This window comes from Diceros bicornis, chromosome 8 (genome assembly GCF_020826845.1).
Source record: "Diceros bicornis minor isolate mBicDic1 chromosome 8, mDicBic1.mat.cur, whole genome shotgun sequence".
Taxonomy (NCBI): Eukaryota; Metazoa; Chordata; class Mammalia; order Perissodactyla; family Rhinocerotidae; genus Diceros; species Diceros bicornis.
The window spans coordinates 80,871,678-80,889,981 of record NC_080747.1 but is presented as its reverse complement, the minus strand read 5'-3'; the positions used below and the strand labels follow the sequence as shown (position 1 = coordinate 80,889,981).

General features: G+C 34.9%; 1 protein-coding gene across 7 annotated transcripts in view; it reads left to right on the top strand.

The window, feature by feature from the left end:
• The window catches only part of STPG2 (sperm tail PG-rich repeat containing 2), a 238,992-nt gene extending 223,161 nt beyond the window's left edge, over positions 1 to 15,831 (top strand). For 4 of the 7 annotated variants that reach the window (XM_058547541.1, XM_058547538.1, XM_058547534.1 and 1 more), the window contains 2 exons: positions 7,900 to 8,059; positions 9,124 to 9,173. In XM_058547541.1, the coding sequence (XP_058403524.1) occupies positions 7,900 to 8,059; positions 9,124 to 9,149 (186 nt within the window). In that variant the 3' untranslated portion in view covers positions 9,150 to 9,173. Of the gene's footprint in view, positions 1 to 4,191; positions 4,306 to 7,899; positions 8,193 to 9,123; positions 9,174 to 13,860 lie in introns of those variants that run through there. The other 3 variants (XR_009221024.1, XM_058547537.1, XM_058547535.1) reach the window with 3 other exon arrangements.
• Positions 15,832 to 18,304: the final 2,473 nt, after the last annotated feature.

Here is an 18,304-nt window from a genome sequence, read left to right as displayed (position 1 = left end):
AATAACTTACTTGCTACTGGGATGCAGATGGTTTGAGACTGGAAGACCTAAAGGTTAAAGAGGCAGTTAGTACAGTTGTCCAGCAGCATTTTAGAGCTTATACCAGGATCTTTCTGGTAGTAAAGGAAGAAAGGGATAGAGTGAGAGAAGTTACAATGGATATAACTGTGCTTTTTGGATATGAGAGAGAAAGATGAAGAAAAGTGAAGGCCAGCTTTCTATTTTCAGTCGTGGTTAAGTAAGGATTATTGTAGGCAGGTGAGAAAGGATAGATGGTTGGGTAGTTGGGGAAGGGAGGATGTGAGTTTTATTTTAAGGCTATCTGAGAATAATGAAGTGGAAATGTCAGCAAAGAACTGGAAATTTGTGATTCAAGTGTGAATTGCATAATGTTGTGTTGAAGAAATTAGGTGAAATCAGTGGTTTTATTGCTTACATGATTTCATCCATCAGCACTTTTTGTTATTCTTTACTGAGCCTTGAAGTATCATATTATAGCTGACAATTCTATTTCCTTTCATAAAACAGCATTAGAATAAAGACTCTTTTCTAGCGTGCCAGGAGAATACAGAAAATAGAATCAATATTTTCTATTTTTGCCTATCACAATTAACATTATAATTTCATATCTGTGTTAAAATATTTTCCTTCTAAAATAACACTTATTCTTTTCTATGTCATATATTTAAAGAGGCGTATGTTTAGAATGATGAATCTTAGGAAAGCTGAAAAATGGCAAGGGTAACATGTTTGTAATTATAATTTGCAATATGCAAAACAAAGATAATTTGATTATCATCTGAAATACCTTTCTTCTCTGTAAAGCCAAAATTAAGCAACTCGGATAAGCATATTGGTAAATTGCTTTAATCAAAGTTTTCTGCATATTCAAACTTCACTACATTTATGGCCTATAAATTTTTTCACCGTTTACATTTGATTAAAGATTTTGATTCAACGCTTTGATTGAAAGTTTCATTGAAGTCTTCTTAAGTCTCTTCATTGATATGACAAACTTCATTATAAAAGAAGTTCCAGTGACTTTTTTTTTTGTGAGGAGATCAGCCCTGTGCTAACATCTGCCAATCCTTCTCTTTTTTTGCTGAAGAAGACTGGCCCTGGGCTAACATCCGTGCCCATCTTCCTTCACTTTATGTGGGACGCCGCCACAGCATGGCTTGACAAGCAGTGCGTCGGTGCGCGCCCGGGATCCGAACCGGCGAACCCCAGGCCGCTGCAGCGGAGCGCGCACACTTACCCGCTTGCGCCACAGGGCCAGCCCCTCCAGTGACTTTTAGTAATTATATATTTGGGATTTTAAAATAAAATTTTAGACTAGAATATACTTAGCTATGAAATAACAGCTAGAGCAAGTTACTCAAAAACATAAAGTTCATTTTAGCCGAAATCATAGTTAGTGAGTGATTTTATTATATTATGCTACCTAACGTTTTATTTATACATATATATCTCACTAGAAACAGAAAAGGAAGAACACTTATTTCATAAGTTGAAACAAATAGTTCTGGTTTAATTGCCTGGAATTTTAACTCTAGGCTATGAATTTCTGTCATAAGGCTACTGCTCTTAGATCTGTTGTCTATTGCTGTGGGCTCGTTATTCTAGGGAGAGCTTCTCTGCTAAGCACCACAAGACTGAGATTCCGCTCTGCCTTTGTGTTTCTGCCCCCTCCTTCATGTTGCTCTTCTGAGTTTTTGGTTGAGAGCCTGAGGGTTTCTTTTTCTTCCTCCTTGCAAGTTCTACCCTTCACAAGGTTTCAGCTTTATTCTTTAACTTCCTACCCATTCAGGTTCAAAATTTGGCAAATTTCTTAAAGAAGAAGCTTGTATTTGTGGCCAGTTCTTGATCTGGTGTGACTTTGGCTCCTAAACATCACCGGACTGCAGGTTTTACTCCATCTCTCCAGCCCAGACTGCTACTCGTTTGCCTCTGGCACTCAGCACATATTCCGTAGTAAAGTGCCGGTGATGAATTTGGGCTCCCCTAGTCTTTAGTCTTTCATGTTAGACTCTGTGACCCTCAAAAGTTCCACTAGTTTCTCTTTCCCTTAGAATAATCTGTCTGCCTATGACAAACCTAGTCTTTAGCTCTTCCCTTGACTTGGGAAATGCCCATATGGAAGAAAGCAGCTTGCATTGTCAACTCACACGGGAAGGGCTCTTCCCTTTTCTGAATTTAGTACAAAAAGTCCTCTTTGCTTCCGCAGACCTCTGATATCTTTAAAGCTATTATTTTAACATTTTACAATTTTTGAAAGGTAACAATAGTTTGCCAAAACCTACTCATTGGTGGAAGTCCTGGAGTAGCTATTTTATAATTTTTATTTATTTATTTTTTTCCCCCAAAGCCCCAGTAGATAGTTGTATGTCATAGCTGCACATCCTTCTAGTTGCTGTATGTGGGACGCAGCCTCAGCATGGCCGGAGAAGCGGTGCGTCGGTGCGCGCCTGGGATCCGAACCTGGACCACCAGCAGCGGAGCGCACGCACTTAACCGCTAAGCCATGGGGCCGCCCCTGGAGTAGCTATTTTAATTACAAATAAAATATGTTAAGACAAAAAGCAATTTAGAAGTAAACAGTCGCTGTCATTCAATATTTTAAAAAGTTTAATTTACCAGAATAATATGATAATTTTAAATTTGTATGCACAGTTCCGCCTATATGTAAAGCTAATGTTGACATAACTAGAAGGAGAAACAGGTAAATTCAAAAGTAAAGATAAACCTCTTCTATTCTGTTTATCTAGATAGATCTATCTCTAAAAGACAGAATAGAGTTGACTAGCCTGTGATGTTACTGATCAAGAAAAAATGAGAAATGGCATACATAATAAGTGTCAAAAATGTAAAGAAGGACATCTCTACAGATTCTAGAAACAATAAAGATATAATTTATTTTCTTTCTTTTTTTTTTTTTTTGTGAGGAAGATTAGCCCTGAGCTAACATACAATGCCAATCCTCCTCTTTTTGCTGAGGAAGATTGGCCCTGGGCTAACATCCATGCCCATCTTCCTCTCCTTTATATGGGACGCCGCCACAGCATGGCTTGACAAGTGGTGCCTCAGTGCGCCCGGAATCCGAATCTGCGAACCCCGGGCCACTTAAGCAGAGTGCACACACTTAACCAGTATGCCACCGGGCTGGCCCCACAATTCATTTTCTTAATGAATTTGAAAACTTAAGTGAAATGGACAATAACTGTCGCTAAAGAAAAACAGAATCCAGAGTTGCTGTATTATGCAAAAATGTTCAGTTTTCAATGAAAACTTATTAGATATGCAAATATCAGGTAAGTATGATGTAAACTCAGGGAGAAAAAAGCAGTCAAGAGACACTCTGGTTAAGACTACACATTTAGCAGATGAAGACTTCAAAGCAGCTATTATAGGTATGTTCAAAGAATTAATGGGACTTATGTTTAAATAATTAAATTAAAATATGCTGACAGTTAACCAATAGATAGGGAATCTCAATAGATAAATAGAAATAAATAAGCAAGCAAGCAAACAAAAGAACCAAAAAAGAATTCTAGAGTTGTAAAGTACAATAATATAAATGAAAAATTCACCAACTGGACTCAACAGCAGATTTGAGATGACAGAAGACAGAATCAGTGAACTAAAAGATAGCTCAATAGAAATCATTGAATCTGAAACACAGAGAAAAAGTTTGAACAAAATGAGTGTTTTTCAGAGACCTGTGGGTCAATGTCATGTATTACAAAGCATATGTAATGTAGTCCTGAAGGAGAGGTGAGAAAGAAAGGGTCAGAGAAAGACCTTTGAACAAATAAGAGCCAAAAGCTTTCCAAATTTAATGAAAAACATGAAAATACGAATTCAGGAAGCTCAATGAACTGCAAGTAGGATAAATATAAAGAGAACCCACACTTAGATACATTATAGTCAAACTGCTAAAAGCCAAAAATAAAGAGAACATCTTGAAAGCAAAAAATAATTGATTATATTCAGTGGAAATAGTAGGATTAACTGTGAACTTCTCATCAGAGACAGTAGAGGCCGGGAATCAGTGAAATGAAATATTCAAAATGCTGAGAGAAAAAAAAGTCAAGCAAGAATTCTATATCCAGTGAAACTATCATTAAAAAATGAATGTGAGGGGCCGGCCCGGTGGCGTAGCGGTTAAGTTCGCCTGTTCCGCTTCGGCAGCCTGGAGTTCGCCGGTTCTGATCCTGGGCGCAGATCTACTCACTGCTCATCAAGCCATGCTGAGGCAGTGTCCCACATAGAAGAACTAGAAGGACCTGCAACTAGGATACACAAGTATGTACTGGGGCTTTGGGGAGAAAAAAGAAAAAGAGGAAGATTGGCAACAGATGTCAGCTCAGGGCTGTTCTTCCTCAAAAAAAAGCTTTAAAAAAAATGAATGTGAAATAAAGACATCTCCAAATTTTCTGACATACCATGGTAAAAGAAAAATTTATTCTGAGACTAAAACTCAAGTTCAGTCTCTATTTGCAATGTGTTACAGCTTGGAAGACAACTCAGGGATCGAGTGATCTGTTCCTTGCAAGGCCTGAGGGGTTTAATTGTTTTAGAGTTTTAGAAGATCAGAGCATGCATGCAATTTAAAGTGTCCCATGTCAGAAGGTATATAAAATTTCACATGTTAAATGGCATAGAGCAAGGATGGGAAAAATTGTGAATTTAGGTGAAATCAAGAGCTGGTCTCTGTGGCTACAGTCAGTTAGCCTTGGGTTTTAAGTGGTTAATGCAGGGGTACAGGGCATGGGGAATTTTGCAGGGACTTCAACTTGACAGCATTGAATAAAATCACAAAGCATGTGAAATGGTTTTTCCAAAGCATAAACAGGGTGATCTGCTTTCCCTTGAAGTTGGTTTAAACTGGTGACTTTTTTTTTTTTAACATGTGGGACAGTGTCTTCATGTGGTTCCCAACAACTTAATTACTTTTGATTTCTGTTGTTGTTGTTTGGGGCGTAAAATACTAGGGGCTTTCTTTTTAAATATCCAGTTGGCATCTCTCTTCAGGCCAGGAAGACATCACTGAGGGTTACGTGTAGTCCCACAGCTGACAGAAATAACAATGCTGCTGCTGCTGATGGCAATGAAAGCAAACACTAATGCTTGTTATGTATCAGATAGCAATTTTACATACATCAATTATTTTAATTCTATGATTATTTACGTCATTTTTAGGTAGGGCCCTGGTTCTCCAGATGAAGTCAGGACACCTTAGACTTACCTTTAATTTGTGTTGAGGCATAGCTTTTATTTCATCAGACATTTTAAGACGTTTTTCCTCAGTCTCTAGTTGCATCTTTCAGCTTGTCCTCCCGCTGTTGCCTCTGGAGCTGGACGTAGCTGCCAGCATTGCCAGTCCCCTCACTATGAGTGGAATTTTTAATACTCTGTGTTTCTTTGAATAACTGGCTGCCAGTTCAAAGGCTGGCATTTAAGCCTATGTCCTAGATTCATGTCCTAGCTGAAAAACTAGACCAGGAAGATTTTGGTTTAGAATTATTATTGTAGAATTATGTGTTATTATTTATAATTATTATTGGAACTTTCAGCTTTTGTGCTCTGACTCAGATTCTGCTGCAAAGCGTGTGGAATTTCTGAAACACAGGAACAAGATTCAAATACTGGGTTTAAAAATAAGGGGGAGGCATGAGAAATGTCTATTATATCTACTCATCATGTGCCTCTCTTATTTTCTGTGATGTATAGCGGACCATCAACAGAGATTTGATGATCTTATCTATACATACTCTTTTCCCCTAAAATGGTGTTTAGGGTACTATACATAGATATTGTTTAAGTTATTGCTACCAGACAGGACTTCAGATTTGTCTTACTAATCATTAGCCTAGGAAATTTTTACTTAAAATATTAGTCTCTTCATCAGATAAAATGAGAATTGAAGATGAGTAAGAAGAGCTCAGAAATATCGATAAGGGACACAGCAGGGAATAAGTTTTCAGAGAGGCATAAGTATGCTATAAGAAGAGGTGGTCATGAACAAGCATAGCGTATTTTCACTTGGTAGAGCAGCCAGTGAATCTATTGAAATGTAGGATGACTAGTTTGATGGACTTTCCTACATGGGAACACACTATTGTCAAAGAAAAGTGATCACTGATGCAGTTTCTTACCTTTGCTTCAAGGCATTTAAAATATAAAAGATTCCTGTGTCACAATAGCCAAACCCATCAATCATACCTAGGCTAGGCACAGGAAGAAAGACTAGGTGGTGACACCATGCAGGGTGTTAAGGAAGCAGGAACAATAATAGCTTGTGATAAGAACATTAAAATGTATAGTAGGGACAATCAAGATCTTTGCAAAATTTTCCTAAATAGTCTGGGTATATTGTACACTCACGATGTCGGTGCTTTTGCACTGTCTTATACTCTCCTTTCACATACCACAGAAGCAGCCCAAAGAGATCCAAAAGTCATCTTTGGAGCTACTGCTACTATTGCTTATCATCAGCCTACCCTTACAAAATATACTCTTGATGCAGGCAAGAAGAAAACAGCTGCTGAGGTTTCTTACTTGGCTTACTGATGTGGACTTAAACCAGAAATGTGGGGTTTCGTGTAAGAATCTCCTCTCCTAGGTGTGATCAGTACTCTTATGATATTTAGTGATTCTTTGGAAGTGGAAGATAATGTTGGCCTATGCGTGAGGATGATGATAGGGATATAAGAAACAAGAGAAAGTATGTTTTATAAAGTATGACTCCTAGATGGACTTCAAAAGTATGCTTTCTCAGTATCCAAATTTGTTTGACTTATTTGAAACATTAAAATACTTCCCTATTAGCCCAAACCCTGGTTGTTCAGTCTTGTTTTTTGCATTGAAATTAGCTTTTGTAGAATAGTAAGATTAGCTAACACTTTTATAGAATCAGGTACCAATTTAAGTATTATACTTGTTTTAACTCATTTGATCCTCACAACAACCCTGACATATGACGTAAATACTCTCATTTTCCCCACTTATAGACGAGGCAATTGAGGATCACAGAGGTGAAGTGGCTTGCCTAGGGTCCCACAGCGTGTAAGGAGCAGATGTTTGGATCCCAGGAAGTCTAGGGCTAGAGTCTACACCCTTAGCCATGATGGGCTCCTGCCTACCAGAAAATTATTAAAACCTAAAAAGTTTGCTCTTTATACATAATACATATAAACAGATATGTTATCTATAATATGTTATATTTTAAAATAATTTGAGGAAAATGAGTTTAAAAAAGTTTTCATTGAGATAATTAGCTAATGGTTTACCTCAGTGATTGTGCAACAAATATGTGATATATTTAATTTAGTTTAGAATTATTATTGTAGTTATTAATGTCCATGTGGTTTATGTTGATTAAAAATGTTAATATAACTGTGGAGCACATAAAGAGCCATAAATGATGAAAGGGGAAGCCTTTTAACTTAATTGGAATCTATTAAAAATGAAATAAGCAGTCTCATTTGTACAATAAATAAAGTATGTTCACATAGAACAGTAAAGCAGGAATAGCTTTGCTGCTTATGAAAACAAATAATCATTTCTCTCAGTCTCGTATGAAATTTGATTTTCATTATGAAATCTGAAAATGAGAGTTTGATCTATATTATGAAGGCTATATTTTTAAAGAATATCTACCTAAATTTTATAATTCTGTTTATTTTACCTTAAATTTTGACAAATGAATTTACACTTTTATTAGGAGGGCGTAGATTTAGGGATACTCTCTTAAATTTCTATTTTTAATGATTAATTAAAGGAAATTTTAATATTTTTCCACTTATCCCATTGCTTAGTGTGAACATCTATACCATATCTTCTTGGATATTTTCTATATAAGATATGTTTGTGCTCATCCTTTGAAATTTTTTTCAGGGCATTCCGGCACCAGGCAGCTATGATGTTCAAAAATCATACGAGATGTCTCAAGTTCAACATAAATACATGCCGCCTCGTAGTCTTGTGGCTAAAATAAAACATGCCTCCTTTCTTAGCACAACTCCTCGGTGCCTGGACAAAATGACTGATGGGCCAGGTAAGTATGGACTCTCCTTTTAAAGCTATGGGAAAAAAAATCTAAGGTTTCCATATTAAAATAGACAATTGTAAACATACATTTACATTTACCATGCCTCTTTTAAGTGTGTAAGACAAAAAAAACCTCACTTACTCAGTAAAAGATTTTAGATTTTTTTCAACTGTAAGATTTGTTTGGAATTTTATGTCTTTTAATTTTACCAAAGACAATTTTACTAAAGCTAATAAAGCCATCTTCTATTAGAGAAAAACCTCAAACTCTTAATATGCTAGAGTTGTTAGAGGAGAAAGGCACTCTACCCTGATTTGCAAGATTAGTCATATACAAGATATACATCATGCCAGTCTCATGGAATTATTTTAATTTTTCTCAAGTATCAAGAAAGCAGCTATATAAAAAGATAAACATTTATTTGGGGAGTTAAAATTCCAAAAATAATTTTGATTTTTAAAATTGGGATTAGTTCAGTTAGTAGTAATAGTATTCTTGGTTAAAAATGGATGCAATAACTTTCCCTGGTAATGAAGATAAATCAGTAAGTATGTTATTTCACACGGGAAAACCAGATAGAGAATAGGAACAATAGTTTTCAGCAGTAATTTACAAATGTCTTGCCACTGAACAACCAAATGGTTGTAATGAATCTTTATGAGAATATGAAGAGAAAAAAGTAAAACAGAATGGAGTAACTCTTTTAAGAGTTTTTAATGAAAAACCAAAGCAGAAGAATACAACCTGTCAAGCAAATAAGGATACCTGCAGACCCTGAGATCCATAGAGGTTTGCTTTGTTTTTTATTGTCTTTCGAGAATCAAGTATATTGCCAACTTAAAGGTCCATTTTAAGTCAAAACTTAACTTTTCTTGTTTTCTTTTTCTTTTCTTGAGTTGTTTTACCATTGTTGATTTTGTCAGGTTTTAGCTTCGTTATAAAGTAGAATTGAAACACGTTTAGTGTGTCCCTGAACACACCTGACCACATTATGTGGTCACCTAGGAGTGGTTCAGGGAAATTAGTTCTTTTTTTTTTAATATTTTATTTATTTATTTTTCCCCCCAAAGCCCCAGTAGACAGTTGCATGTCATAGCTACACATCCCTCCAGTTGCTGTATGTGGGACGCGGCCTCAGCGTGGCTGGAGAAGCGGTGCATCGGTGCACGCCGGGGATCCAAACCCGGGCCACCAGCAGTGGAGCGCGCGCACTTAACAGCTACGCCACGGGGCCGGCCCGGGAAATTAGTTCTTTGAAGTTCTGTTACTTTCACTGTCACCAAGCACAATCATCAAATAACACATATCCATTTCAGAGGCTTTTGGAGTAGATTATGTTGATCTTCATATTTTCTGAAGAGTTTTTCTCTCTGCCTTTACTCTCCTTTCCATAAAAATTCTTATGGATGAAATGAATAATAAGAATTTCAGTTAAGTGCCAGGATTGGCACTGTAACTTTTCATTGCTTCAATATTTAGCCTAAGGTAAGTAAATTCACTAATTGTTTCATTAGTTTCTATTTTACAAAATAAAGATAATATTTGCCACCTACTTGGCTCTCATGAGAATACTAAAGATTAATAGGACTATATTTCAAAGTCATTTTCAGAACCTCTGCAGCTCTTTAGAAGTATAAAATTTTATTATAATGTGAAACATGTTTCTTTTTAATGTCAAGCCACCCCTAGCTTCTGAAAGAATTTGGGAGAGGTGAATATCTTCATTATGAAGACAGTTATTATTTGGAAGTCAAAGACATAGTGACTGTTGAAGTCACTATTACAACTGCAGAGTAGCTAGCTTGCTAAATGAAAAGAGTTTATCACATTGGTTAAATCAATAATCTATCAATTTTGCCATCTTGCATGAAATGATAACAGAAATCCCACACGCCTCAATAATCAACACATTAGAAAAAAATGCATGGATTTCTGAAGCTATTATCTGATGCCATAATATATAAAATTTGATTTCCTCTGACATGGGCAGATATTATAATAATTATAGAATTGTTCATTTTTTAAAATTTAATCTGCTATCTTAAGGTAGACAGTCCAAAATACGCCTCTAACATAGATTTAATAGGCAACCAGCATCAATTCAATTAATATCCATGCTTCATTTTGATAATTGAAGATTAACTTTCATTTGTCCTAGCTTTGTTACATTGATCCAATCAAGGAAAAGATATTCAGGCGCAATGCTATCAACTCTCTAAAGAGATGCCTCATTTTTTATTGATTTTTACTTAGGTTAGGTTTTTTTATGGATCGATATGACAAAGAATTCTTGATTCTTTTTAATATATACAGACTAATATGGTTTTTTGCTCTAAAATGAGAATAGCCCATTTCTATTTATAATTCTTAATACCATGTGACTTTTGCTGGGGACAACTAATATGTTGTCTTTTGATTTTTTAAAAAAATCGTTGTTATATAATCAAAAGGTACAGTGATAATAGTTCTGTTGGTTATATGCTCTGTGTCAATGTTTATCCTATGAATGCTATCCTTTAATATTGTATCTTCTTAGAAATAAAATAATAAAAAAGTGTCTTTTTAACTCTATTATTTGTCATTTAAACATTGGTAATTTTGTTAGACCTTAATACCAATGGGAAGGACTTTTTTGAGTTGTATGTCAAATTCTTTGTAAGTCAGATAAAATTATTTTGTGTTATTATGTGTGTGTATATGTATATACATAAATGAAACTATAAGATTGAATTAATTTATATAGCATGATACACAAATTTGTTACTTGAGTCATGACATTTACTAAGAAGAATGGGTTGTTTTGCCTTATAAAACTTAAAGAACGTGTATCTTTATCTTGCTACCCATAGATAGAATAATTGGCAAATTAAAATTGATTACCGGATATCTTACATTTATTGGTAAAAGTGTTAAGAACTGAGGTTGATAAATGATATGAGTTATGCATTTGGTTGATATGAATAATATTTTTCTCATGGGACTCACAAACTCATTCGTTCAGTCACTCAACATTTTATAGCCATGTATTTATTTCAAATTGTTTTAGAACTTTTATTAACAATATGGAAGTGATTTTGTTTTATTCATAAATGAAATCTTTTCTTTGACTGCATATATTTAAGAAGGATAAAACTCATTTTCATTAGTCTAAATTAAAGAGGGAAATAGTATAGTTGCAATCAGTATACTATATACCATTAAATGTTGTGTAACCAATAAAAACACATTAGAATCATTTAATGAAGAAATTATTAAATGAGCTGTATCCCATTATAAAGCAATCTCCTTTTATTGCACCAAGTTTTAATTCATGGATATGTAAATGACTTTGTGATTGAGCTAGCTCAGGTAAAGGAAAATTCTTAAGTAGAAAAGGACTTAAAGACAACTTTATCTCTCATATCGACCTGTTTTGGACATTTAGAGAAGGGAAAAATTTAAAGCAAATTTAAAAAGAAAATGAATGAAAACGTTGTGAGTGTGGAAAATTGGGGACTATCTCATGTCGTGGTGGAAGTATAAATTGATATCAGCGATTTTCAAAGGGAGACTGGCAAAATATTTCAAATATACATGCCATTTAACCCCCAAATTCTGCTTCTGGGATTACACTAAGGAAATAATGATATGCCCCAATGTAAGCATCAAACATATTCATCAAACAACACTAATAACAAAAAGTTTAAAATGTCCAAATGAAAGAAAAATGGGGTTTAGTTATTCTGGTACATCAGCTGAATAGAGTCCTATGAAAAATGTTAAAATGGAATATATTTTTTAAACCTGGTAACAAGATAAGATTCATTTGATTAATCATTTAAGAAATATCCACTGAGAGCCTTTAATGTATTAAGCACCGTTCCAGGGACTTATAGTACAGCAGTGAACAAAGTATAAACATTGTTGTTTTGTAAAGCTTAATGTCAGGTGTAAGAGACATTGAATAAATGAATGAAGAAATAGATCAATAGATTGATAGATGAAAGAAAGAGAGAACAAAAGAAGGAAAGAAAGAAAGAGAAAAGAAAGAATGAATACCAGGTAGTTATAAATGTTGTGGAGAAAAATAAGAGAGAAAAGGAGGATTGGGAGTTCAGAGTGGGTTGTGCATCAGTTTCAAACAATGTTATCAGAGAAGGCCTCACTGAGACAATAGTATGTGAGTAACAATGTTACGCTTGTTAAAGATTTTGTTTTGCTTTTCAATTTTTTAATTGTTTCCTCTATATGAGCATACACTGCTTTATAGTAAGTAAAAAATTATTTTAAGATTTTTAAAATAAGAAAAACAAGTTTAAAGCAAAATTTTTTATTAAAATCAAATATTTAAATGAATGATAGACTCAGCAATATGTAGAATATAAGACAACATATTCAGGCTGAACATAACAGGTACCGAGACTTATTTTATGTAGAAAGTATAGATTATTTCTCATGAGCACAACATTGTGATGTCTGCATCACATCCCCACATGAAACTATTTTAGCAAACAAATACAATTTATCTCAGAAGTTTATTGAATATATGCCATGGAGGTAGTTTTGTTCACTTTTTCAATAAACATAAGCAATACCTTTGATATAAAAATCAGTGTAGTGTGAAAACTAATTATTCTATTTTCTCAGTGGCTTGTAATATTATACTTCAGAAATACTACAGAGTTTATCAAAATGCAGTTTGTCCGTCTTGCTGAGAGCTGTTAACCTATTGTAATAAATATGTAGTTTTTTGTTTTTTTTCCTGTAGCTTCCAGTAATGCTTCTAGGCTGTTAAAATGCAAGATAATTCTGAGTATAGGCAAAAATCGATCAGATCAGTTTTGGGGATTTGTTGATTCTATATCTTTATTAAAAATGATGGAAATTTTATTATTGAAAATGAGCTAACTTCATTAGTTTTCCATCTCAAGTTATTTTTGTTTCTTTGGGCACTTTAAGTACATTCTTCTTATTTATACATAATTTGAGAATGATCATATTTATTAATAAGCATATATTATAGGTAAAATTATCATGTCCAGTATACAGATTACTAGTTTTCTGAGTTATTCACTTTTTTCATACTGAAGAATCTTTGAAGAACGTAGAGAAACCTTTATTTGAGGAGAGATTGAATATGCCAGGGAAGAGGGGAGGAAAGAACTGATGCAAAATATTTCAGAACATAAAGGGTAATAGAATCAAATCCTGAAGTAGAGTGGTAGCCTTAAAGCAGAAAATGGACTTGGTTTATTTATTGAGATGGCAGGTAAGATGTAAAGAATAACTGAACCATATAGATTTTTATATAGAGAGATAATATATAGAGGAGGGCTTATCTCAGACATCTTGTGGGCATGACGTTGTATAATGGAGTGAATTATAAATTGAGAAAACAAAAAGGCCACACCATTTTTTAAATAATTATGTCAGCTTGAACTAAGAGGGATAGACATAGTACATAAAATAAAAAGAGGCCTTTGGACTTTCAAATTTGTATGGGTAGAAAGTTGGCTGAAAAAACTACCTAGTTGCAAACATGGCTACTTTTTATGGAAAAGGAGGAATGATTTAGAGACAGAAGCAAGGACCCACAGAGTGGAGTCATGAAACATATGGAACAATTCCTAGGAAGAGGACTGACCCCTAGTCTCTGAACTGGCAACATGTGCCCAGCTGTATTTGAAATGCTATGATCCTGTGACTGCTGTGTTTCTCCTGTTTTTCTCCGTTTTGAACAGGTGTGTTTATAGGATTTATCCTATGTCTGTTCTACCATTAGTCTGTAGAATATGTGTGTGGCAGATAATTTGTCTCTTTGGTTCAAGGTCTTTAGGTCAAGAGGAGCAGTATTCAAAGAGCTGTACCAGAAGAACCACAACAGAGGAATCTCATCCACATCTGAATCAGAACTGGATGACAGGATCCTGGACTTTGAGTTAATGCCATAATGGGATGCAATTCGGAATCTTCAGAGGGGTTGCTTGTATTTTGCATGTGGGAGAGATGTGATATGTTGTGGCCAGAGAGTAGACTGTGGCAGATTGTGTTTTTCAAAGTTATTTGCCACAATATATCCCATCCTATATGTTCTTCACACAATGCAGTGTTGACACTGCTCTCATCAAGTATTGGAGTTTATTTCCAGTTCCCTGGTGGACTTTTGGTATTGCCTCAACCAATGCAGTATGGCAAAAGAGTTGCTACATGACTTCTGAGGCTAGATCTTAAAAATTTCATGCACTTCGAGGTGGTCCTCTCAGAGTGCCCATTCTTGAACCTAGCCACCATGCTGTGCAAAAGCCAAGCATCCAGGGAGAGACCTATGAAGAGAAAGTGAAGCCCCCAGTCTTTGGTCCTAGCGGAGCTCCCAGCCAACAGCCGGCCACGTACGTGAGTGGAAGTAGAAGTGGAGCCTCCAGCTTCCAGTCAAGCTGCCCCAGCTGACACCCTATAGAGCTGAGATGAGCCTTTCCCTCTGAGTCATGCACAAAGTGCAGATTTATGAACAAAATAAATGATTATTGTTGTTTTAAGCCACTAGTTTTTTGGGAGTAGTTCTTTATGCAGCAATAGATAACCAGAACAAATTCTAAGCATAGAAAGGAGACAAGGGAATGCAGGTGAAGTCGGTTCGAAGTAAAAATATGGAATAACTGGGCTAGTGGGCAAAACAAGGCTGCAGTATAGGTTCTTAAAGGTGATGTGGTCAAAGAACAGGAAGTTGATAGTCTATGTAATTATTAAGTTGAAGATGTAGCCATGGCTACAATTGAAGTGGAATGAAGATTAAGGTTAAGTCCAGGATTAGAAGGGCTATTAACAATAACTATCTAAGAAATATTTGATAGGGTGGTACAAAAATGATCCATGTCCTGGAGGCCAACCTGGTGGTACAGTGCTTAAGATCGTGTGCTCTCCTTAGGTGGCCCGGATCTCAGGTGTGGACCCACACACTGCTCATCAAGTCATGCTGTGGCGGCGTCCCATATATATAAAAAAAAAAAAACAGAGGAAGATTGGCACAGATGTTAGCTCAGGGCCAATCTTCCTCACCAAAAAAGTAAATTAAAAAATTAAAAAATGATCCATGTCCTGAAATCATCTAAGAAGATGGGAGAGAATATTAGAGTTGGGTATATAATAGCCACAAAGAGGAAAAGAGCTTATTTTACATAAATTAATGATTAAAATAGACATGTGTTATATTTAAATAGGAGTTTTAAGTTTTCAGAGTATTTCACATACATTACTGGATCATCACAACTAGCTTATGAGTTAACTATTTACTGTCCTTATAAGGGAGAAAACTGAAGGTCAGGTAAATAAAGAAAAGAAAAGTTGCTCATATTCACACAGATAGAAAATAGTATAAACAGTAATAAGACTTAAATGGTTCATTTGTTTGTTCATTCATTCTTTAGAAAATGCTTTCTGAGCACATAGTATGTGCCAGTCACTGTGCTAAGAATAAAGGAATACTCCTCAATCCTTGTCCTCAAGTCTCTCATATCTACAAGGGAGAAAAATATCCACAGATAATTATAATAAAGGTCAATTATTAGTGTCCCCCATATCACAGTTAAAAATTACGTATAAATTTAATGGCAAATGGATGAGCAGCTCTTTTTAAAATTTCTTTTATTGAAATATTTTTAACATATAACATTGTGTAGGTTTAAGATGTACAACATGTTGATTTGATACTTTTATATATTGCAATATGATTGCCATTGTAGCATTAGCTAGCACCCCTATCATGTCACATAATCATCATTTCTTTTTTTCTGGTGGGAATAATTAAGATCTAGTATCTTAGCAAGTTTAATATTTGTAATACAGTGTTGTTGCCTATAATCACTATGCTGTACATTAGATCTCCAGGACTTATTTATCTACTGGTTTCAAGTTTGCACCCTTAAACAACATCTCTCCTGTTACTCCATCCCCCAGCCCCTGGTAACTACCATTTTACTCTCTGTTTTTATGAGCTCATCTTTCTTTGGATTCCACATATAAGTGATATCATACAGTACTTGTCTTTCTCTCTCTGGCTTATCTCAGTATAATTCCTCAAGGTCCATCCATGTTGTTGCAAATGGCAGGATTTCCTTCTTTCTGATGGCTGAATAATATTCCGTTGTATATATATACCACATCTTCTTTATCCATTCATCCATTGATGGGTACTTAGGTAGTTTCCATATCTTGGCTATTGTGAATAATGCTGCAATAAACATGGGAGCGCATATATCTCTTGATAGAGGAGCACTTCTTGATACAAATCTCTTAAACACAGAAATTAAGGTTACAAAGCATTCGACATGCACAGTTTATAGTATATTAACAAGCTAGGAAGGTACACAGTGGCAAATTTTCTTGGAATCTAAAATTGTTACAAATCATGTGAATTTATAATTTCATGTAAATTTGTAGTGATTTAAAGCATTATATCATTTAAAATTTTTGATATTTTATCTGTACCAATAAAATAATAAACTTATTTTGCTCATTAAATTTTATGGTAACTTCAAAGAGAAATAACTGTTTTATAAATGTATATATAATCCTAGGTATATATAATTCATAAAGAAGACTTATAGCTTTGGTACTGACCTTCAAATCTGAATGAAGCTAATCAAATTAAGTTTTAGCAAAAATGTGTGAAAGTTTTAGGGAACTATAAGAAAATTTTAAATAGGCTTGCCTTTCAAGGGAAGAAGTTGTCTCAGTGGTTAGGAGGCTTCTTATTACTGGAGTTATGTAAGCATCTGCTGGGCGATTTAACTGCCAGGAATGTCTTGGGATAGATTTCTGCAGAGAGTGGGAAGCTGGGCTTGAGAAACTTCAAGCCCTCTACCATGTCTAAACTCTAATAATTCTCTAGATAATTAGGAGGCAGCAGTATAAAAAGTAATAATTGTAATTGACTATAATGAGATAATTTATTCTATTTATGAAGGAAATTTGGATTTATAGAGAATAATTTAAGGGCAAATGATATCATATCTAATCAGTATTCCAAATTTTAGGAATGTTTTTTCTGAAGAAAAGCATCACTAATTCTTGAGATTTTTATTATGACCTATATGACATAGGTCTAATTCCATTTTCATCACTAACGTCATTTATAGTAATAGGTCTTGAATAGAGATCATTATTAACAAGAACGATAATTTATCAGATGCTTCATAGTGCCAGCAGACACTATGCAAAATGTTTTATATATATTAACTAATTTAATCCTCACAACAACCCTATAATTATTGCACTTTACAGAAAAGGGAACCAATTCTTAGAGAGGTTATGTACTTGCCTAAAGTCACATATTTCCAAGGTAGTATATAGCTGAGATTCAAATATAGGCAGTTGACACATGGGCCTGAGCTTTTAACTACTATTCTCTGCTAAGTATACCTCTTAGTTTTACTTAATAAATTGACATTGAATTTCTAAATCCTTCAGTTATGAGTTTGGTTAGCATGAATCCATTGCCATTCCTTGGGGCTTTTATATTCCTGCGTAAATAATAGAATTATTTCAGAACCTATAAAGCTGGGTCAGTCATAAGATAGAGACTCCCTCAAGAGTATGAGCTAGGTCAATCCCACAATAATTCAACTTGGCCTTACATAACAGCTTTTGAGGATGACAAGCAGGCCCCTGATGCAATTATAAGTGTAGACATCATCTTCATTTCCTGGTACCTTTTGAATTCCTTTGTATGTTTGGGAAGTTTCTTTATAACTGACAGATGAAGGAAGAATTAGGGGGAGAAGAGGGTTAAAAGAAAAGCAGAAGAGAATGGAGTGTATGATATTGGATCTGTTCTCAAATAAGCTTCTTGGACAAGGTTTTAGTTTCTATGATTAGAGGACTAGCTAGAAATAGAATTTTCATGAAAGATTTGGTAAGATCTTGGGTAACGACTGGTAGCCAGAAGTTTCCAGAAATATTTAAAAGCAACTCTGTGAGACTCTAGATCCAAGCAGTATTACTTTGGGGATAAAAATGTGATAAAAATGCTACAAAGAGTTGTTGAAGACATCATTCTTTTCCAGTGAGTAGTTCACTAGGACGGAAGGTAGAGCAGGATCTGCATGCTTAACAAGCCACCCAGATGAGTCTGATGTAAGTGAATTAGGGTTTATCATTTCACAGTGTGTCACAGATGTCATCTGATATGGGATTACCTCGTGTGGTATTTTAAGTCCTCTCTATATTTTGAGTTATTTTCGAATTGTTGATTAAGGAATTCTTACCCATGTGTGT